General features: G+C 37.1%; 1 protein-coding gene across 3 annotated transcripts in view; it reads left to right on the forward strand.

The window, feature by feature from the left end:
• POT1 (protection of telomeres 1) overlaps positions 1-24024 on the forward strand; it is an 81646-nt gene that overhangs the window by 52925 nt on the left and 4697 nt on the right. For all 3 annotated transcript variants that reach the window (XM_010581290.1, XM_010581291.1, XM_010581292.1), the window contains 9 exons: positions 71-226; positions 6473-6633; positions 10539-10627; positions 11748-11792; positions 12234-12390; positions 15332-15537; positions 18273-18408; positions 21178-21272; positions 22865-22956. In XM_010581290.1, coding sequence (XP_010579592.1) covers positions 71-226; positions 6473-6633; positions 10539-10627; positions 11748-11792; positions 12234-12390; positions 15332-15537; positions 18273-18408; positions 21178-21272; positions 22865-22956 — 1137 coding nt within the window. The remainder of the gene's footprint in view (positions 1-70; positions 227-6472; positions 6634-10538; positions 10628-11747; positions 11793-12233; positions 12391-15331; positions 15538-18272; positions 18409-21177; positions 21273-22864; positions 22957-24024) is intronic.

Genomic DNA, 24024 nt, shown 5'->3' on the forward strand with positions numbered 1-24024 from the left:
AAATAAAGGTTATTTAAAATCTCAATCTAAAGTATTCTGAGCATATTGAAATAGTTCATTTGCATTGCAGGTATGGGATGGCACAAAATGTCCCTACCCAACGTGGAAGGTGCCTGTGGAAGCAAGAGACCTGGAAGGAGAAAAAGTTGTTCTTCATCAGCTGCGAAATCTAACGGTGGACGTTCTAGTCTATGATAACCATGTACAACTGGCAAAATCACTTAAGGTAATGCACAGTTTGGTATTTCTAACTCTCATTTTGTGGCCTATTTTCTGCTTAGAACTCACTTCAGAGAATGTATCATTTCAGTTCTGCTGTTAATTAGTTTCAAATGTTCCTCTTTATCTTTCATTGTATTTCCCATACCTTTTATTTGAAAGCAAAACTCCTTCAACACGTGTAAAACAGCCTCATTACCCTAAAATTGCCACGAAAAAATTCTTCCAAATTAAGCAGTTCTTTCCAGACACTGTAATATCATATATAATCCTGTGAAAATTATGCACTCACAAAATGTATTCTATACTTTAGAATTATTTTTTAAATTACATAAATTGGGGTTAAACTTGTAGTCCCATTAAAGGCCCGTAATTCTAAAGTCAATAAAAGATTTTCTGTTCTATAAACTTCTACAATTTGCAGTGCAATCTTCATTTAGTGGGTCAGTAATGTTGATTATGCTTAGATAGAGAAAACAACATAATTAAACATTTGATCTTCAGCAATACTGCCATCTTGCTTCTGAATACAGTAAATTAGCAAAGAATACATCTTTCATTTTATGTCTTGCCCTCTGTACCCAAGCGTCATTTTTAAGAAAGTGTCTACCAGAAAATAAAGGTAAGTGATAAGCCATTTGTTAGGCTGGGGCTATCAGCAGACATGAAATCAATTTGATGTATTAATGCCCGCTCATAAGTAAAGGGCAGATAGCAAAATAACTTGCCATTGTGTAAGAATTCATAACAAAACTTACTCACAGAAGTATTTCATTACTTACAGGTTTTCTTCCAGAATTTTTCTCTTGCTAACTGGTGTAATCTATTGCTATAAATAACTGCTGATGTTCCAGTGAAGCAGTATGTTTTGAAAATTAAGGGAAAAATATATTTTAATAAAACATATTTTCTTGAGTAGCTGATGATACTCCCTTTATTACTCTCTCTTATTTATATTCAGGAATTCCTATTGAATATGTGGTACACTGGATGTCTTCATCAGCTCTCAATTTTTTTTTCCTTCCTATAAGCCCTTCCTTTCTTATCTCTAAAGCATCTGTGCCTTTGCTGGGTACTGCACTGTGTAGCAGAAGCTCTAACGTCAAAGGAAACTGTTAGGAAGCCTGGTTTGACCTACTGAGCAACACGGGCTGTTTTTTTCCTTCTGGCTATGTCCAAAGTTGCAGTAGTTTAACTCATGCAAGCTGTAGAAGTTTTAAGTTAGATCATTTTTGAGCACTGCTTTTTAGTGGATTGTCTTAGTGGAGTTATTGAAGAAAAAGTGCTGATATCCTAACAATTAAACTTCAGGAGGATTTGTTAAGTTCAGGTTGCAATACACGCAATTAATTTTATTTCAGAGAATAATCTAAAGACAATAAAATTTTGTGGGACTCTTCCTAAAATGGAAGATTTAAAAAAAGGTTTGTTTTAAAATACTAGTGGAAATCATGTCATATCATAAGAAAGTATAACTGAAATACTCTATATTAATCTGTACAATATTTTATTTAGGTCAGGGTCTTGTTATGCAAATATTTTTTTTAAAAAAATCATTTATGTAGACTTACAAAACTGGAGAGCGTTTAGTGTATGCATGTGCACCTTCCTGAGTGTGAACACGAGAACAGTGTGGACAGAAACTGTACTAGATGTTTTGCCAGCTTATGGTTTCAGAAACAAAAAAAATGCACTATTTTTCAGCCATCTCTTTTGCATTTGACAGTAGCTTAGAATTGCCTTTTTTAATGTAAATTGTTATGGAATTGTTAGGTTATACTCACCCATGTTGTCATGTACCATTTGCAATGACAGTTGCAACTCTGAAATGATGTTTTATGTAGGAATGATCTGTTTCACATGGCCTTGATACCAAGAAGGGCACATTAAAAAAAAAAAAACCTGAAATATTTGTTCTTATTTTAAAATTGTATCTGTAGGCACATGTTCAGACAAGGAAGCTCTGAGTAAGCATTACAGTCTGGAGAAAGTGGGTAATGTATTACAGTGAATTTTTAGCAAATCCTGGAGCGCAGTGTCGGGGATACTCCTGCAAAGTTTGTTAAAAGCTCCTTGTTTGGGTTTTCTGTCCAGAGAACTCTGAAGATATGAGCATTCTATCCCATTTTCCAAGACAGTCAAATATTATTTACAATTTTCAATGGAGAGAACTTCAGTAATATTGAAGGTATGCTACAGTTGATACCATAACTAGACTTTTTGTCCCCTATATTTACTGGCCTCTATTTCCTGCTGGGTAAGATTGTGGCTTTTCAGCATTTGCTGCCTTAGCAGGACACAGACTGAATTTTCAGAAGTCTAATCTCTGAAGTAGATTATTTCCTGGGGCATAAAGACACAAGCAAGAGCTACAACTAAGCAAAGACAATGGTGTTCACTGCTTTTTCTCGAATTTCCCTCTTCCTCTGGCTACCTGGGGTGCATGAGGCTTTCATGTTACTCTAGGAACCCCAGCCTGCAACTAACTCTCCAGAGTACAGTTGCTCCCCATAGGTTATAATTTGTTATTCTTCAGCCCTTCTTATTCCAGTTTTTCCAGAGGTTCTCAGGATTTGCTCAGACCTTGCCGTACAACTCAGGAATAGGTCGGTGACATGGGTTTCTGCATCTGGGGTATTTTGCTAGATGGTAAGCATCAAGGTGAGAGAGCATCAGTGGTCAGTCAGTGCATGGTAGGCGTCCAGCTGTCTGCAGCTGGTTGGAGATTTCCTTATGTACTGTCATTCATTGAATGCTGTGCATTCCTCCTGTGGCTTGATACCATCAGTTTTGTGTTGCCACGCATTTTCTGGATTTTACAATTAAAACAATTAACCTTGAGCATGCATATAAGTCCTGGTCCATAGTTTCACAGTATTTGTTTTGCGTTATGTATCTTCAGATGCAGAATTTGAATATTTTCAGCTGTTCCTCCCGCAGTATACAATGTCCTGTCTTTTTTCATAGTAGTTTGGACTGAGAAGTCTTGCTTGATTTTCTAGTGTCTGAGTCACATTTCCAACCTGCAACTTAAATGAGTTACATGGCTGTAAGATCTAGCCTTATATTTTTGAGGCCTGGGTAGCATTCCTTTGACGTGTCAGTCGTATTTTCCCCACTTCTGTCTTTGTACTCATTAAAAGGAAAAAAACCCCACAAACCACAACACCCCCCCATCCCACCCCAAGTCCTCCAAACCCTTTAAGGGATTTAAGTTGGTATTTTTTATTGCAAAGGACCACACCCAAGTGTTGTGTATATGCTTCCTCTCATTTGCAAAAAGTTGTACACAGTTTACTCAGTAAAGTTAGACTGTTGATGTGATAAAATGATGGCAAAGAAATCTCCTTTTTAATATCATCAGCCATAAAATAGGCATCAAAATCAGTACAGATGATTTTAAGTGATTCCCGTAGGTCAAGACAGCCTCTTGTCAGGAGTGTCTTTCTGGCCAAACCTGAACGTTTAACTGCTATGATAAATGACTGTTCTGAATTCATTAGTGTCTTAAATGCGAACAGAATCCTGTATGTTTTGAAATAACTATGAGAATTTGCTATGTTATAAAGCTGGTTTACTTGGCTGGTTCCAGGGAACTGCATAAGTAACTTCTTCATTTTAATTCTTTTTAGCCTTAATATGTATTTTTAAATAGTCATATCTGATTTAGACTGCAAATAGTGTATTAGTATATTTTATATTACTGCAAGACATGTTCTTATAGCTTTAATTTCATTTTGAATGAACTTGCTCTGAATGAGGTAGGTAGCTCATAAACAAAACTGCTGTAGAGTCAAGAAAGGAGCTGGTTTTGTACGAGATTTTAGTGATGGCTCTGTAAATCATGGTATTTACTTTAATTTAGATTATAATTTCTTCCCAATCGAGTATATAAAGTGTGCTCGGTCTGCAGGCTTTCTGTAAACAACAGCAATACAGCAGTAACACTTTTAGCCCTAACAGCCACATTTGCTTGCCGCTGTTAACAGTAAGCAATGCTGCCTCCCAAAGGAATTCACGGAAATTGCACTCCGCCTTGCACAGTCAGGTCTGTGGTGACATTCATAACCTTCCGTACTTTTTCAGTATTTGGCAATGCCCGTTATAATGGACCTTTTTAGTATAGTTCTAAGTGATATTAAAATATATTAACTAATAACATTTTCAGAAAAGGCATCTAATAAAATGCATATATAGGAAGATAGTGATCATAAACGTTGGGAATTTGAGTGTTGCACTAAAACATGTAATTCAGTTGAGTTTTGCAGGAATTTCAGCACACAAGTTTAGAAGGCAAAACCAGCATTTTGTATTCTTGGCTTCTGGGCTCTCCTTTCCCATGTTTAATGTTTCATGTTTGTACTTATAGCAAATGCTTAGTTTTTTCATACATTGTTTTCGAAAGAAAGAAATTCTTCAATTATAATCAACCTTTTCCTGCTTATATACAAATTACTCTTGGAAAAAAAAAAAGTGGTTTGGCACCATTATATTTATATAAGGTAATTTGATAAGCAGAACTTAGCTAAGAACTTCTAAAAAAACTTTCTCCAAAAGCATTTGTCATAGTCATTAGTTTAGTTTTATAATATGACTGTCCCTTGTATTTTTGGATATTCAACACAACTAAGTGAAATTTAGCATCTGGAAAGAAGGAAAAAAAAAAGCCTCCTGATAAGCCTCTTTAACTGCCATCTAAATGCACAACCTGTCCTGTTGATATGCTTTAAATGAACAAAATGAGAAGCCCTTTAAGGGTGCAGATCAATTAAAACTCTGGTGAGAGCTCCATGCCAGGAGCAAAATAGGTGCAGCCTGAAGTGCACTTTTTATGTCCCTGGTGCCTGAATTTGAAAATACGCTGCCTTTTTCCATGTGTGATTATTGTTTAAAAGAGCAGTTTGATACCAGCATTATATAGTTGTAGTCTGTTCCTTGATACAGAGGAGGATTCTAGAGTAAGGATGCTGCTCTATCTGCTTTTCTGCATATATACATACATTTATAAGTGTCGTACTAAGACCTGGCCAATCTAGTCTGATAGGATTTAGGTTTCTACTGGTTAAAGCAGGAGCTGAAGCTGAAATAAGACTTAACAGACTGGCTGCTGTAATATTAATGTTAATTGAAGTCAATTTAAAATAATTTATCATTTATATAGGGCTATTTAAAAGATACTTAGTGTGAACATAAATCCAGGTTATTGAATGTGTGTAGCTTGCCAGCTATCAGCTGGATCTTAGATTATACTTTAAAAAAAAATTTGGGTGTTAGTTAATTTGATTGAAAGGCCTTTAAAACACATCAAAGGGAAATTAACTATATAATTAAGTCTCCAGATTATCTACCTTTAGAACCTTGGTTTTAGTTTGGGTTTTTTGGGGCGGTGGGTGGAAGGTATAATAGGAGTGGTATTTTGAAATAAAAGCAAAGTTAAAAGATGCGTTCAATGTTCAGCACTCCATAACTTCTTTCTTAATAGGTACTTGTATAAGTTAGCCTAAGTCCATTTGTGTAACTGGACAAAACCATTTCAGAGAACACAAAATAATTCTAAGCAAAACAAGAAGCGTATCCTCCATGTACCTGAGGAGAAAATCTAACAGACTTAGGAACAGTGCCAAAATCTTTGAATTTCTAACATGCATTGCCTTTTGTCCTGGTGCTGAAAAAATGCTAACTGTAATGTAAGAGTAAGATATGATAAACAAATCTGGTAAGCAGATGTGTTTATGTGTGTACATAAACAGATAATATGCCATGCATGATGATGGACATGAGGTCAATTGCTGAGTGCAATCATACATGGACAAATCACAGCATGTCAGTCTCTGGAGGGCTGTGTTGTGAATATAGAAGACAAATTGTGCCCTCAGGAAAAGAATATATTGGCTCGTTTGATCTGTCTTCTGAAGTCTGCTTGAGAATCAGATTTAGTAAAGAAGGCTTATGCTGGTTCTGAATCAGCCTTTGCTGCCAGTAATGTTGTCTGATAAAGCAAAACAAACAGGTCACCCAGAGAGGTTTTGGAGTCTCCATTTCTGAAAATATCAAAACCCAGCTGGAGACAGCCCTAAGAAACCTGCTCTAGTTGACTTTGCTTTCTGCACGGGGGTTGGACTAGGCAGTCTCCAGAGGTCCCTGACAATGTCAGCTATTATGTGATTCAGTGAAACCGGTGAAGAAGCTTTATGAGGCCTAGATTTTTCCAAGTAAATAGCTGATTTTGTGTTATCTTTTTTTTTTCTTTAAGATTGGAAGTTTTCTGAGAATTTACAGTATTCATACGAAACAAGCAAGTGCTGTTGATGAAGATGTCTCACATATAGAATTTCATCTTCATGGTGGCACCTGTTATGGTCGAGGAATAGGAGTCTTACCAGAAAGTAACCTGGATGTTAAGGAACTAAAGGCGTAAGTTCTATGTGTAGGTTTTTTTCCTAGATGATTCTGGAAAACTCTAGGCTAATGTAACAACTGTACAGTTTAGAATTGTAAACGTATGTGTCGTGGTTTACCCCCAGCCAGCAACTAAGCGCCACGCAGCCGCTCACTCACTCCCCCGCCCTGCCCACCCAGTGGGGTGGGGGAGAAAATCGGGAGAAGAAAAAGTAAAACTCATGGGTTGAGATAAGAACAGTTTAATAGAACAGAAAGGGAGAAACTAATAATGATAATAATAACAATATTAAAATGACAATAATAATAATAAAAGGATTGGAATATACAAGTGATGCACAGTGCAATTGCTCACCACCTGCTGACCAACGTCCACTTAGTTCCCAAGCAGCAGTTCCCCCTGGCCCCACACACCCCCATTTTATATACTGGGTATGATGTCACATGGTGTGGAATACCCTGTTGGCCACTTTGGGTCAGCTGCCCTGGCTGTGTCCCCTCCCAACTTCTTGTGCCCCTCCAGCCTTCTTGCTGGCTGGGGATGAGAAGCAGAAGAATCCTTGACTTAGTCTAAACATTAGTTAGGAACAACTGAAAACATCAGTGTTATCAACATGCTTCTCATACTGAACCCAAAACACAGCCCCATACCAGCTACTAGGCAATTAACTCTATCCCAGCCCAAACCAGGACAGTATGTAAGAACCAGAAACTCCGGAACAGAATATGTCTTTAGCACCACTAAGAAGAGAGTAAGTGTTTGGGGGGATAGGTAAATAAAGGCTAATTTTTCAAATTTAAAGTACAGGAGGGATTTAGATTTCTCTTTTATAGTGCTGTAATAATAAGGCCTGCCCACATTAACATACTTATTCAGTTTTATACTGGCATATAATCTTTTAAAGATAAAAGCTAAGGTTAAGCAAATAAACTGAGCACATTTTAAGTATGTGCATATGTGTTACTTGGAAATGGTGAGACTTAAAGATGTTCAAAATGAAGCATATAATATAAATGCTTTACTGAACTGCGTTATATGCATAAGAAATCATGGAGTCATTCAGGCTGGAAAGGGCCTTTAAGATCATCAAGTCCAACCATTAACCTAACACTGCCAGGTCCACCACTAAACCATGTCCCTAAGTGACAAGTCTACACATCTTTTAAATATCTCCAGAGACAGTGACTCAACCACTTCCCTGGGCAGCCTGTTCCAATGCTTGACAACCCTTGAAGACAACACTTGACAACACTTGACGAAATTTTTCCTAATATCCAATTAAACCTCCCCTGGTACAACTTGAGGCTGTTTCCTCTTGTCCCATTGCTTGTACCTTGGGAGAAGAGACTGACCCCCACCTCACTACAACCTCTTTTCGGGTAGTTGTAGAGGGCGATAAGGTCTCCCCTCAGCCTCCTTTTCTCCAGGCTAAACAACCCCAGTTCCCTCAGCCGTTCCTCATAGGATTTGTGCTCTAGACCCTTCACCAGCTTCGTTGTTCTTCATTGGACACGCTCCAGCACCTCAATGTCTTTCTTGTAGCAAGGGGCCCAAAACTGAACACAGCATTTAAGGTGCAGCCTCACCAGTGCCGATGTGCTGGTTTGGGCTGGGATAGAGTTAATTTTCTTCATCTAGCTAGTATGGGGCTCTTTTGGATTTGTGCTGAAAACAGTGTTGATAACACAGGGATGTTTTTGTTACTGCTGAGCAGTGCTTACACAGAGCCAAGGCCTTTTCTGCTTCTCACACCACCCCACCAGTGAGTAGGCTGGGGGTGCCCAAAAAGTTGGGAGGGGAGACAGCTGGGACAGCTGACCCCCACTGGCCAAAGGGATATTCCATATCATGTGACATCATGCTCAGTATATAAAACCATGAGGAAAAGAAGAAAGTCAGGGGGTCATTCAGAGTGATGGCATTATTTTCCCAAGTCACCGCTATACGTGATGGAGCCCTGCTTTCCTGGAGATGGCTGAACGCCTGCCTGCCCATGGGAAGTGGGGAATGAATTCCTTGGTTTGCTTTGCGTGTTGCGCGCAGCTTTTGCTTTAATTATTAAACTGTCTTTATCTCAACCCACAAGTTTTCTTACTTTTACCCTTCCAATTCTCTCCCCCATCCCACTGGAGGGGAGTGAGCGAGCAGCTGTGTGGTGCTTAGTTGCTGGCTGGGGTTAAACCACAACAGCCAAGCACAGGGGGATGATCACTTCCCTTGTCCTCCTGGCCATGCTATTTCTGATGTTGTTGGCCTTCTTGGCCACCTGGGGACACTGCTGGCTCATATTCAGCCAGCTGTCAACCAACACCCCCAGGTCCTTTCCCACCAGGCAGCTTTCCAGCCACTCTTCCCCAAGCCTGTAGCATTGCATGGGGTTGTTATGACCCAAGTGCAGGACCCAGCACCTGGCCTTGTTGAACCTCATACAATTGGCCTTGGCCCACCGATCCAGCCTGTCCAGATCCCTCTATAGAGTCTTCCTACCCACGAGCAGATCAATCCTCCCTCCCAACTTGGTGTCATCTGCAGACTTGCTGAGGGTGCACTCAATCCCCTCATCCAGATCATTGATAAAGATCTTAAACAGAACTGGCCCCAATACTGAGCCTTGGGAGACACCACTTGTGACTGGCTGCCAACTGGATTTAACTCCATTCACCACCACTCTTTGGGCCTGGCCATCCAGCCTATTTTTTTACCCAGAAAAGTGTAGGCCCATCCAAGTCATGAGCAGCCAGTTTCTCCAGGAGAATGCTGTGGGAAATGGTGTCAAAAACTTTACTAAAGTCTAGGTAGACAACATCCAGAGCCTCATCCACTAAGCGGGTCACCTTCTTATAGAAGGAGATCATGTTAGTCAAGCAGGACCTGCCTTTCATAAACCCATGTGGACTGGGCCCAATTGCCTAGTTGTCCTGTATGTGCCATGTGGTAGCACTCAAGATGACCTGCTCCATAACCTTCCCCAGCACCAAGCTCAGACTGGCAGGCCTTAGTTCCCCAGATCCTCCTTCTAGCCCTTAGTGTAGATGGGTGTCACATGTGCTAACTTCCAGTCAACTGGGACCTCCCCAGTTAGCCAGGACTGATGATAAGTGGTTGAAAGTGGCTTGGTGAGCCCTTCTGCCAGCTCCCTCAGTACCCTTGGGTGGATCCCATCCACCACCATAGTCTCGGGTGTGTAGCAAGTCGCTAACCATTTCCCCTTGGATATGGGGGCTTCATTCTGCTCCCTGTCCCTGTCTTCCAGCTCAGGGGGCTGTGTACCCTGAGAACAACTGGTCTTACTATTAAAGACTGAGGCAAAGGCAGCATTAAGTACCTCAGCCTTTTTCCTCATCCTTTGTCACTATGTTTCCCTTGGTATCCAATAAAGGATGGAGATTCTCCTTAGCCCTCCTTTTGTTGCTGATATACTTACAGAAACATTTTTTTATTGTCTTTTACGGCAGTAGCCAGATTAATTTCTCGTTGGGCTTTGGCCCTTCTAATTTTCTCCCTGCATAACCTCATGACATCCTTGTAGTCCTCCTGAGTTGCCCGCCCCTTCTTCCAAAGGTTATAAACTCTCTTTTTTCCTCCTAGGAAAGGCTAAGTAACCAAAGTCCACATTCCTTTATCAGGAATTCCATTTTCAGTAGTACAGACTTCTTTTGGCACTATATTGTGTTTAAAGTCCTAGAAGTGATTTGAAGAGGAGTGTCTCATCTGCATCATTAGTACACACTCCTGCAGCTTCTGGCTCAATTGAGTTTTATGTGTCTGCTGGAAAATTTATGTCTGAACATTATACTTGTGTATTGATAAACAGTAGGTTTTATGTAAGTGTACGTATAGTCCCATATATATATGTGTGTGTGTGTATATATATGAATCACTTCTCTAGGTTATAAAATATTTAGTCATTTATTTTTAGATTCTTGGAATCTGTGGATCTGGCAGACAGTCAGAATATGGAAAGCATGTCTTCAGTGGAATTAGACAGCACTTTTAACAATGTTACAGGTAAGAGCAATTGAAAGCTGACTTGCTCTTTCTTCTAATATATATATGGTCAAGATAAGGTCACAGTTAACTGCTTCTCTAAGTGTGTAATGTTACTTTCACATACAAAGCCTTAGAGAATTCTTCTCTGATTATTAGGCTGGAAACTGACATTACCCTGTCCTTCTGTCTTACAGCAGAAGCCTTTCATATACATGGAAAAATACTTTCATAGGAGGCAGTGAATAAATTATTAAACACTGTGTTTTTAATCATATTATATTAGATCATAAAGCAGAGTGACATAATTCCCTCCCTCTAAAGGGGAATTTCTTAGAGACAGGTACTGAAAACGCTACTAAACAGCTGCTTGCTGAGGAGCCCTTCTAAAGCTGTTGGATGGAAGGTTGTATCAGTAGCAGAGTTTTGCAAGGTGCAGCGCCATGGAAACGTAGTATCTTACAGGCAGTTCTACAGATCCCGTGCTATTCTTCGGATGATATTTTTAGCCCAGAATTAGAATAACTAAAAGTGAATTAAACTCTAAAGCTGGCTGGTCATAGTCTGCATCTTTGCTTCTAGCATTTAAAATCCTATGTTACTTAGGCATTATTAACATACTCTGATAGGATATTTCTAAGAGGGTGCAAAAGTCAAATAAATACTTCATGTCTAGACCATAATACTGCAAATTTAGAAAGAATTTTGCGCATATTTACTGCACTGTGTATATGTAGTAGAGGTTGTTCAGAGGAGGGACCAGGCAGTCCATATTGTTTTTAGAATAATGTATTGATGCTCTTGTCCAGAAGGATTACAGGGGGATGAATACAGTTTATGTCAGCAGTATCATTCACAGTATACATTTGAAAAGTGTTCGTTTTGATGAGCATTGCTATTTAATGTGTACACTAATTCCTCCTCAAATATGTTAACTCTTGATATCTAATGTTTGTCTTCTGCTTACTTTGCTTTTTCCTTTTGCTATATTGTTTTCATACATTAGGATTTCCATTTTCCTTTGTTCAGCTTTTGGGTTTGTGTGTGTATCTATCTGCCTATCTATCTGGTTTTGTGTGTCCACATGAGAAAGAAGAAAAAGAAGGAGGGAAAATAACTAAGAAATTCTTCTTGATTTTAGATCTTGAGTCATACTTACAGAGATGTCAGCAGTTACCTGTTACAGGTAGGAAACATTTTGACCTCAAGGTGAATTTTATTTTTACTAAAGAACAAAAATATTTTTGAGACATCAGCTCAAAGGTTGAAATAATATATTCTACTTATTATAGGAAAAGCTATTCTAAGAGTATAAGTTTATGAATGTTACTTCGGTTTTATTCCATTTCTAAAGGAATAGAGCATATTTATGTAGTCTACTTTCATTAGTTTTTTTCTACATGTTAAATTTCTGTACACTGAAGTACACCATGCTCCCACACCCTGTTGTGATTTATCTTAAAGACTGTAGTAACGTATTGATAAAACTGAGGCTGCAACTGGGAAGGAAAGAGAAGCTGAGAACTAAGGGAAAATGCATACCTGCTATGGCCATTTCCCATATTTCAAATATTATGGTGTTTAATAGGTATGTACAGCCTTTTCTCTGTGTGTTGTTATTTTGCAGTATTAACAGATCATCAGGATTTGAATAACACAGAACTGAAAACCATTCTGAACAGCACGGCTCCTCAACAGTATCGCATTAGAGCAAAGCTGAGAACTTATAAACCCCAGAAGCTCTATCAGTCTATTAAACTTTATTGTTCCAAATGCAACTCTTTGTAAGTGTTTCACACAATAAAAGTAATTACAAATTGTTCTGTATGTTTTGGGATGCCTAGATTTTTCAGTGTATTTTCATCCTTTCTTGTGTAAAATGAGCTGAATGTAAATGCATTTCATTTTGAGCAAAGATTTGAAACTCACTGGTAATAGGTAGGAAAACTTTAAATCATCAGAAGAGTTCCATTTACAGAACCTTTTGCTTTCAAAACAATAATTTTTCTTTATTTTCAAATATAGCAGTATGTTTTTTCCCATACCAAAGTTGTATTTAAGTACCTGTTTCTGTACTGCAGTTTAAAAAAAAAAATAAGCAAAAAGGTATGATAGTCTCCAAATGAATGAATAAAATATCTTTGACTAAAGTGTATCTTCCAGAGAAGGCATCTTTTCTGGATCCTGAAATACCAGGGAAACACCATTCATGTTGGTATTTTTGTCTTTTTTTTGACCTGAGTCAGTTCACTGACCGTTTTAGCATTGTTATTTCCACTTTAATACAGTTTGTCATGGTATCAAATAATGCTCAGTCAAATAATCATATGCCATTTATGGTGTCTATTCATCTAAAAATGAAAGAAAATTTGTTTGAAATGGTCTATTTTTGATTAAACTACTGAGTGACATGAATTACAGTGCTATTTATTCATGATCATCTGAATCCTGTATCACTTTTTTTGCCTGACTTAGCCTAGCATCGGTCCCATGCAAACAGCTTTATTGTTACTGGTGTAAACTATTGCTTTCTTAATATGGTGGCACATTAACATTCTCCTGGCCTTTTGAAATTTTTTGCACAATCAAGGTTTATTAGGTACAAACATCACTGAGAGAAGAAAATGCCCCTACTATCCTTCTCTTACAGCTTTTGCATGCAAAGTAGCGTGCTTGCAGCTTTAAAAATAGTGGTCCTTATCAGATGTTGTTATAACGTTCTCTTGGTTGCTAATAGAAGAGGAAGTGCTTCATCGTCTTCACAACATACAAGTACATGGTCTTTATTACCAAGTGTAAAAAGGAGATAATTACCAACTCTCTCTGCCATTTTTGTCACATAATTGATAATTTGCCAACTCTGTATAGTAATAAGCAGATAAAATTGATAGAATTTTTTGTTCCTTATGAAATTCATCCTTATCCCACAATTTTACATGACTACTATAGCCTTTTTATATATTTTTGACTTGTTAATATCTTCTTTTCTGTTCATTTGAGTCTTCTCCTGTTTCACATATCGCTGCCTTCTCTTTGCCACAAAATCAGGGTAGACTTTTAACCAGACAGATTTGTGAGGCTTTAGTTAGCCTATTTTCTGCTACTACTGCCACTGTCCTGCTGCAGTGATAGGACTGCTTGCAGTGCTTCCCTTAAATTTAGCTTCTCTTTTCTCAACTGTGTGCATCAGGTGGATGGAATCAGTGAAATATAGTGGAGCTGTACTGCAGCCTGGACTGGGTTAGTTAAGAGGCCCACAAAGGAAATATGCTTTAGGGGCATCCTTCCCTCCTACATGTTCTGCTGTGGCAGAAGTTGTTTCATGTTTTAGCATATGCTGAGGAGCCTGACTGAACAAAGTTCAATGCAAGTTTGATCCTTTAACACTGTATGCAGTAAGATACATATAACGCTTGGAGTATAAAATCCTTGTGAGAGATGTATTTTTGTTTTTTAGACTTCAACTGGAAGCTTTCCTGTAAATAGCAAAATATTGATATATGTGTATGTAGTTTTATTCATGTATCCACATTATAGAAGTTGCAATCCTTGTGCGTAGCTTAGTTCAAACCAATTCATTCCATTCCAGCCTCCGCAGGAAATCTGCAGGCAGTCTGTAGGGGCTAGAAGAGTTTAATGGGTATATCTGGAAAGATGACCTGTTATGTTAGGTCTATTGCTTTTGCATTTAAAATAGTAATCCAGGAACACAGGTGGAAAGAGTTAATGTGAACAGTTCATGAAATGAAAGTTCATGTTCAGTAAGACTTCTTGTGTGCCAGTTCTACAGTCATAGCAGAATGGTATCAAAGTTTGGTTTCATAGGCAGGAATTGTTCTATTCACTGGTGGAAGCAGCTGCTCTTGGGTTTGAAAGTGAAATCATCAGAATAATCTGCAGGAGTTGATGGTATTTTTTCTTCAACTCCACTCTGGAGCTTGGCACCTACTTTCTTTCAGTGTTTTATGAAACAGCCCAAGCTTTAGCCTGTTTTTTTCATTATCCTTTTTGTTGCGGTTCATATTCCACCTGAAGCCAGCAGGTCTGTCTCGCTTAGGAGAAAACATTCTACTGTATTTTTAATTTGCGCGCCAACCACTGGCTTTTTGCCTGTTGTTGATAGTACTGGTAAAATTTGAATGGCCTGCATTACTTCTCTGTGGATCACAACTGCAAGTGTACAAATGGTGCACTCCAGCAGGACTGGAAAGAAACTGTAGCGCAGAGTTGCAGGTTTTCCCTTTACAGTACGTACATGAAGCTATTCTGTTCCTGCCCTTCCCCCCCCCCCCCAAAATATGCAAAGTAAAATAGGTTAGAACATAAAACTTGAAATCATATGAGCATATACAGTCTTTTCACTCTGGTGAAGTGGTATGCAGTTGTGTGGCCCTTTTAAGGCCCAACTGAAATAACATAAATCTGATATATTTGTTTTTTCCATGGATTTACATATGTGTGGATGGAGCCACTAGGCTGCCTCTGCTCCTAGGTAAGATTAGATTACTTAGCATATTTATTAACATGGAAATGAATAATCTTGTCGTAATTTCTATACAGCTCCAAATGTTTAAACTGATATAACAACAAAGTTATTTTTCCTGTATATACTTTAACTCTCATTACTATATTTTAATATTTATTTGGAGTACTGTTGTCCTTGTTGCTAGATTGCCTAAGGAGAAGCTGTTAGAATTTACTTATTCATTTTGGAAATGGTTTTAGGCAAGAAGTTCCAGATGGAGATGACTTTGACTTTATTTTACAAGGCTCTGCTGTTACTGCCCCAAACCCGGAATTACACAATACATCCTGGTATGATTCTGTAATGTGGACTACACAAGACCAGAAACAAAGGAAAATAGCTATCCATTTTGTAAAGCATGATGAAATGCTTCAACAGCCTGAAGATACTTTGCTTATGATAGAAGGTAAGATAAATTGCAAATATACCGCTGCTTATGTCACAGTGTCCACTCTAAGTATCTACAAAGTTAAGATATGTTGAAGTTGTATTCAGATAAAGGCGTGTTCAAAGAAAAGAAAAACTCAGCTGGAACTTTAAGTTACTGTTGTGCAAACAGAAAAATGTCATCTGTGAAGGTCTTGTAAGATGCTTCTGTCTATTTTAAAACCATACCAATAAGTTTATTGTTGATTCTGCTCAAATTAATATCTGAATATTTTTTTTTCAAGCTGTGCTTAGTGATTTTTCAGTTCTGATTTGAAAACTCGCGGAGTCTTCTAAAAAAAGCCTATTTTTAGTATTGAAGTGGAAAAGTTTTGGAAGGCTTCTCATAATACAAGCCTACAATTAACTTTGTCAGCCTCTGGATGTCAGTGTTGTTTCAGATTAATAGAGCTCACAGCATGAGATTTTTTTGGTTTGGTTTGGTTTTTATCAGATTTCCTCAGGGAAGAGAAATAGCCACTGAATTTTAAACAAAGCAGTTTAGCAAGAATACTTATAAGGAATGTTTTGCATAGAAGAAAAGTAATAAATAATTGCATGTAGTAGCATTCTGAATTTAAAACAAAGTCTTCAGTTGTGCTCCAGTAGTGGTATGAATAAGCAAATGTAAGTCAGGTGGTCCTTTGTGTAAGGGTCAATGACAAAACCCCTTCTGTTTTCCACTTTGTTTTACATTCAACTAGTTCTGATAGCTGCTTTATTTCTGACATGTTCCAAACTGGGGCGGGGGGGGGGGGGTTCAATCTAACCTTATCTTTGTGAAAACAAAAGAAAAAAGAATCTAGTTCTAGTTTATTTTCCCAAAATAACTGAACAATATAACTTGATAAATCTTTTTTTCAGATATTAAAGTGCCAGCAGCTCAGTATGTATGTATGTGGATATATGTGCTTCATGTTGGAGCACAAGGAAAAGGCATAATCAGTGTTTTAGCACTTCTTTCTGAGAACATTGATCATGAACCTTGCCAAAGCTACATGCTATTTTAATTTTTATCTTTAAGTTTTTGGATGTGGAGATTTTGAAGTCTCCCTAGAAATCTTCCCAGCACTTTTCCAAATACAGACGACCTTCAAAGGCCAAACATATTATGACATTTATTAGACAGACATGGTCTAGATTCTACTCATTTGTTAAACACAAGCAATTTGCTCTTCTACAACACAATACTCTATTCTTCCCCATAATCATTATGCTGAAGCAAGGACTTCTTTTTGAGTGTTTGGCATCTATTGGGGTGGAATTGAGGAAGTAGTTGGATAATGGACAGAATTTTATGTGACCCTCGACAGGGAGTGAGAGGATTCCATAACCATTGCTATAGATTAGTTGAACTGAAGAGTGAAATGTTACGGTTAACAAGTAGATTAATGCTCCTTGCATATCCTCGTTATTTGTGGATGAAATCACTCTGATTGTCAACCCCTAGTAATTTCTCTGTGTTTTATGCCAGTCTCTTTGAAGCCAGAATACATTTGCTCAATGTAACTTCATATTACAGGAAAGTTGAAATTCTGAAGACCTTTTAGCAATGTCAGTTAAAACTACGCTGAATTTTGTATGTTAATCCCTTGAATAACAGTTGAAATGTATATGAGATTTGTTATCTGTGTGACTGTACTTGGAGGACCTTTGTTTTCTAACTTTTTGGGAAGTAATTTCAAATATCTGTGCCTCTGTTTATTTTTTTTACTAGAAGTTCATTGAGGTTTCATGTTGTGCATTTTTTCATCACCAGTAATAATGCAATTTTATTGATTTTATTTTCTTCTCTAGTTACCTCTGCAATAGAAGTAACAAATATATGCAGTAAATATTTTAGAATCCAGTGTTGTAATTACTTGTCATAAAGTCTTTGAAACATCTTAGTTATAGTTAGTGGTCAACAACACAGTTGTAGAATATATTTATTTTAGAACAGTTTGCTCGCTTTTTTTAGCTGTTGTTCACAAGCTGATTCAATCATATAATTTATTGAACTATTTCCAAATAACTGTTCTCTGTGTGTTAAATTAGTAAATTTACCACATTTCCACTGAACTGGTGAACTCTCAAAAAGATTCCATAATCCGTTCTGCAGTCCATAGTACAGAGACTGAAGGCAAGTTATCTTGTGATTTATAATAAATTTGAAAAAACTTTTTCCTGTCACTGGAATTGGAAAATCTCAGGGTTCCAGCTGTAATACATTAAATTTCTGCTGTGTTCCTAGCATGGCCCCAATTAACTAGCACTCAAATTAGCATGAAGTTTGGTGGTTCTGCATTTCCTACCTCATGTCAATTATGATGTGGTTGAATACTTTTTCATAAACTGCTGGTTAAAAGCTGAAAAAACACTTAGGAGCAATTACAAAAAGTCAGTTTGTTCTTTTTTTCCCCCAAGAAAATTGCTAATAAAATCATAGGAGAAATTAAATTAAAGTGATGCTAACAAAATACAACCTCATGGTTACAGTGATGGCTATGATAGCTATTAAGGCATCTGCTCTGATAAATGCCTATCTTTGATTCTTTATTGAGTCTGTTGTTGAGTAAGAGTGAGAAGGTTATGGACCATTTTTTCAGTTTTCAATAGTGGGTCTCAATTTTTATTGAAGGTCCTGAAATCAACATCTAATCAGCCAAGAAATGCAAGCTGTTCAATTTATTCTTGATTACAGTTTAAAAAGACATTTTTTTCTGTTCTTAATAGGTGGAACACTAAAAGAAGTCTGGAAGCTTACAAAAAGATTTAAATGTGTTATTCCTGTGAGATCCACAGAAGATGATCTTGAATTATTAGATCCTTCAGCTCCTTTTCTTTTACAAGGGAACATAAAATATTATGGGTAGGTTCAAAGTATTTGTTGATATTTTCATAGTTGCAGCAATAGATAGATATCATTTTCTTCAGTAATTCAAACAGCAGTGCTCAAGGGATAACTTACCCAAAGATTCTTTGATGCAAAATACATAACATGATCAGCACTACTGAGATCAGGATTGAAATGCCATACTACTACCTCATATCAAAGGACTTAACTGCAGTTGGGCTTTATCTTGCTCTATAAATCTTATGCCCTTAATTGCACAGCACCACAGGTTCAGTCTTGCCTGTGATGTGTGGGTAGGGTAATATACTACAGAGATGGAAGTGCACATACGAGTCTCTTTAGGCTGCAAAATGCCTAAATCTTCCTCTTTTAGTCCAGATCTTCCAATTTCTGGCCAGAAAAATACCATTTTCAGGTCTTACTCATTAGACTAAAGCCAAAACATATGTTGCTTTAAAAATGTATGCTGTTTTTTTTGTACACAGGTAATATTTAAATAGAGACCCAGAAAATAATTTCAGGCTGTCAATCCATGTCTCATTCTCTCTCATTCCTGGTGCTGGGAAAGTTTGGGGTTTGGAAGAAATGAGGGATTTTGGACAGCCTTTCCTCAGCCTTTGCCATTTATTGAGATCTACAGCACTGCAAAGTGCCTTTACCTGTTTGTGGATGTCAGTCACTGTAGAGATGACTTCATCGGGTTTCTGAATTCCACAGTTTCAAGGCTGTAGAATGTAGTACACATATCCATGTCTGGTATGTGTGCTATGCCATGCAATATCATGTTTCTGCTCAATGAGAGCTAGCAGCAGTATGTTCTCCCAGTACTGCGCAGCAGCAGCATGCAGTTACTGAGCTCAGAAATAACAGTCTACTTCATGCAAGCTGAGTCCTCCCTCTCAGCAGCCCTAATAAGTTCAAGCAGAGCACTGTGTTGCACTACTTCAGTCCTGTAGGCAGTAAAAAAAATTCTGTGGAGAAATATTGCATGTTTCATGTGAACCCTAAAGTTTCCCCTAAGGACTGATAAAACAAATACAGATAATTTTTTCTCTTTGTCATATATTGTTTGACCTTTCCAGATATGGCTGTCCACAGCTTTTTTAAATAAAGGCAAAATATGGATATTCCTACTGGGACTGGATCTTCACCAGTACAAAGTATTTCCCCTTGCACTTCATAATCCATGTATTTCCCCAGCTATGCACAACTTGCCTTCAGACATCGTTCTCTGTTTAAATGGCTGTACTGTAAAAGCCAATGCTCTATAAGATATTCCATGATTGTTTACAGGATATTTAGGAAGGAACTTCACAAGGATGTTGGCATTTCAGAGCTTTGTTCCACGCACTTTTTTATCAGTAACGTATACTTAGCAAAGTCTAAAAAAATTCTGTATAGTAGAATGAAAAGCAAAGTTATTTTTGCTGTAGGAATGAGCTTGAATACCCGTATAAATATTTATGTGTGTGTGCGTATGCATGTATATTCATATATATATAAAAAAATAAACATACACACTTGCATATAAAAACCAAAGTTCATAGCTAAGTTACTTTATTGGAGTTTGGGTGGGTTTTTTAAAGGAAAAAAGTAACTTCACTCCTTTATATCACTTGAGCAGAACTAGTGCAATTAATTTTTATGACATGTTTTGCATGTAATTCCAAAAGACAATAAATGTCTATTTTAAGTTCTAATTGTAATATACTAGCACAGAAGCTTAATTTGGAAAAAACAGTTCTGTAATTTTATTCCTTGAGGCAAATGAGAACAACTTTGAAAACAGTTTTTCAATGTTTTCATCCACTTGCAGCATTTGCTTACTATGTCACGTGTAAAATTTATAATTACTGGTGTAAATATACCAGTAATGAAAGAGATTGTTTTAATAACTCATAGTTAATATTTTTTAACATAGGTAAAGCCAAACTTCTCCTCTAACCCTGTTGTGTTTTTAGAGTGTGCTACAAGTTCAGATTCATTCCTGCTTTTACAAAGTGAAATGTTTGTATTGCTAAACAACAAAATAGTGACATAGGAATATATGTTTAGCAGTGACATAGGAATATATGTTTAGCAGTGACATAGGAATATATGTTTAGCAATGTAGTGATCTTAGAATGGTTTGGCTTGGAAGAGACCTTTAAAGATCATCTAGTCCAATCACCCTGCCATGGGCAGGGACATCTTTCACTAGACCAGGTTGCTCAAAGCCCCATCCATCCTGGCCTTGAACACTGCCAGGAATGGGGCATCCACAGCTTCTCTGGGCAACCTGTTCCAGTGTCTTACCACCCTCATAGTAAATAATTTCTTCCTTCTGTACAACCTAAATCAACCCTCTTTCAGTTTAAAACCATTGTCCCTTGTCCTGTCATTAAGGGCCTTGGTAAAAAGTCTCTCTCCATCTTTCTTATAAGCCCCCTTTATATATTGAAAGGCTGCAATAAGGTCTCCCTGCAGCCTTCCCTTCTCCAGGCTGAACAACCCCAGCTCTCTCAGCCTTGATGTACAGTTTTCCTCCTTTCTGTTCACTGAGGTGGTCTTTTCCAGACCAAAATGATTTATTTCTTCTTGGGCATAATACAAAAGCAGCATTAAGGGTTTTGATGTGGTCTAAAGCTTGTGTGTCTAGTAAAATAGTTATTTTAAACAGCAATAGAAATATTTTTGCACTCGCACTGATTAAGGAAATCAGAATTTTTTTTTTTTTCTGCAGAAAGCTTCTAGTATAAATAAGTCAGTGTTTGGTTAGTCTCAGTTTCTTGTTTTAAATGCTAGGTGCAAGCAGTGTTCAACTCCAAAGCCTATCAAGAGTCTAAGTTCCATTGCAGCAGAACAACGACCATCATGGGAACCAACTGAAATAGCACAAGGTCAGTTGACATGATATTGTCCTGAAATACTTCCGTGCCTTAATTCTGAAGTGTTTATATGAAATAGTTTGGTTTCTGGGTTGCAGTTTTGTACAGAAAGCATGTAATTTATTATTATGCTTGAGTATAAAGCTGTAAAATTTATTCACCTTTTACTAGTTGAAATTACATATTTACTTTTGAAATCATTACAGTATGAATTAAAGGATTTTATATGTTGAATAGTTTCTTCTACCATAGGTGTCACTAGTAACACCTATTGTAGTACAGATGTGATGAATTTTTGGTTGCAGATGTCATTTTTAAACTATGTACATGCTTGCAGTCCTAGAAGTTAGTCTTGCTTTCCCTTTTGAAGATGTTTTTCTGACCTGAACTAAAGAGAGTCCTATTTAATGACTAGTACAAGTTAGACTTTTATCTTCTGCAAGCCTTATCAATGCTAAGCATATTCTAGAGAGTCTGCAAGAAATAATATTCAAATGAAAGGAATTATACCATAACATATATATGTGTTCTATGCTTTGTGTGTTCCTTGCTTTATGTAGTCAACACGTTCAAATGCTGGAGGTAAAATGGAGCTTAAAACTTCACAACATATTAAGGAGAAAGAATATTTTCAAGTTTATCAATTCATGTTCTAACATTAAGTTGGAATATCTAGCAGTATCTAAGCTTGGTAAAGACTTTATAAAAGAAAAAAACTATTCAAGCGATACAGTAGTTCTCCTAAATAAACTGTCATAATTATATTCTATCAAATAAATGTAAAGTAATATATAACTGGCAGTGTTACAACACCTGTGATTGACATTCTCAAAATGAAAACAATATTCATTAAATGCTTTCTAGCATTTAAATTATCTTATGTATATTATTCTTTTATGATCTGTATTTTCAGACTAAATGATAACCTGCAAGTATATCAGATCAGTTGAACATAAAATGACTAGCCAATTTAAGTAGATGTACCCCAAAGAGAGTGATGCAGAGTTGCATTAACTTTGTATGTTTAAGATATTTTACGTTTGCAGCTTAACATTTACTGCTGCCAGTGAGAGAATTACTATAGTCATTTACTTATGCTGGAATATTTTCAGAACTGCCAGCAAAGTTTTTCTGAGTAAGACTTTGCCTGGTAGCTTTTACTACATCATTTGAAACAAATTGTTTTCCTCAGAAGATATGTTTTCAGGTGGAATGCTGTCTTCTTATCACTGAATTTAAGAGCAAGTCTCCTTTAATCTTCCATGGATAAAATAACAGGAGTAGGAGAATCCTACCAATGTAGGATCTAAGATCTAAGCAAGTATTAGCATTTCTTTTACTAGGATGAGAATAAGTACTTAAAAATCTTTCTGCATTTTTATAGACTCATCTATTAAAGTGTTTCTAGGCAGATTGCAATGTGCTGTCAAAATAGAACCACATTTTGTGATTCAGAGGCTGTATATTTTGGCCTGTCAATTTATACTTTTAATGACAGTATTCAAAGTCAGTTACTATTAAAGGAGGGATATTGTGAGCTTGAGTTGTTATGGTTTGTCTTGCATAGTCACTCTAAGAAACAGATCAATTTTTATTTTCTCCAGTTTTAGGTATTGTGCCGCTCCAGTATGTTTTTATTATGAAGTTTACACTGGTTGATGCAACAGGAGCACTAAATGTATACCTTTTTGATTATGTAAGTAAATCCAGGTGAAGGTAGACTCTACAGATTATGTGGGTTTGGGTTTTATTTGTTTTTAAAATAGCAAATGTATGTATAGAAATACTCATTCTATGTTACCTGCAGTGTTTTGCAGGGACAGTTACAAGTGCTGTGATGTTATTAATACTGTCCATCAATGAAGATGCACAGAATGTAATTTTTAGTAATTTTTCAAAAAAATATCAGAGTACAGAATATCAAAGCATAAAGACAAAACTGAAGCTTATAGATAGATATTTGGTATTTCCATAGATTTCTATACATTTCCATGGCTGAATTTCTCTCTTATTGGCAATGTTAAATTGTGCAGTCTAAATGCTGTGTGAATGATGGGAGCATTTCAGGATTTATGCAGGTAACTTCTGGATTAGTTCAAAATTTTATTGCCTCTTTTTTTAACTCTCAGTAGAATCTATCCATTCACTAGTTCTTGATTTTTGTTTCATACGACCATGAGGTCAGAAGATGCCTTCCTTCCCCTGAACCTAGGCAGGACTCAACTATAGCTATGCAGATATTCATCTTTGATTTCAGAAGCAGTTTATTCAACTACTTTGCTAACCTTAGAATTAACCTATTTTCAGTTTTCTCTGAAGCAACTTAAGACCATTCCTGCTACCTGAGACACTGAAGAATGGATGGTTTTCCTGTCACTACACACTGTATAATGATTTTACTTTCTGAAGGCTAAAAAAACCCCATTCATTCTGTCTTCTTCCATATAAGAGTTTTTTTCATATCAGAGTTTTTTCTTCCAGGTCAGAGTTCTTTGAAAACTCTGACCATCCTCACTGTTGTTCTTCTGGATTCTTCCCCGGTGGCCCACATCTTCCTTAAAGTGCTAAAACAGTACCCTAGCACGAGGCATTGCCAGATAATGCTTCTATATGTATAAACCAGTATGGCGATCACTTAATTTCTTGCTTACTGATTCATGGTATAATCCCTTCATCTCTGAGTAGAACCTCAGCTTTAAGAAATTATTCCTCATTCTTTGAGCCGTTGATTTGGTTTGCTTAAAAGCAGTATTTTATACATGTA

This window comes from Haliaeetus leucocephalus, unplaced genomic scaffold (genome assembly GCF_000737465.1).
Source record: "Haliaeetus leucocephalus isolate CR32 unplaced genomic scaffold, Haliaeetus_leucocephalus-4.0 Scaffold763, whole genome shotgun sequence".
Lineage (NCBI taxonomy): Eukaryota > Metazoa > Chordata > Aves > Accipitriformes > Accipitridae > Haliaeetus > Haliaeetus leucocephalus.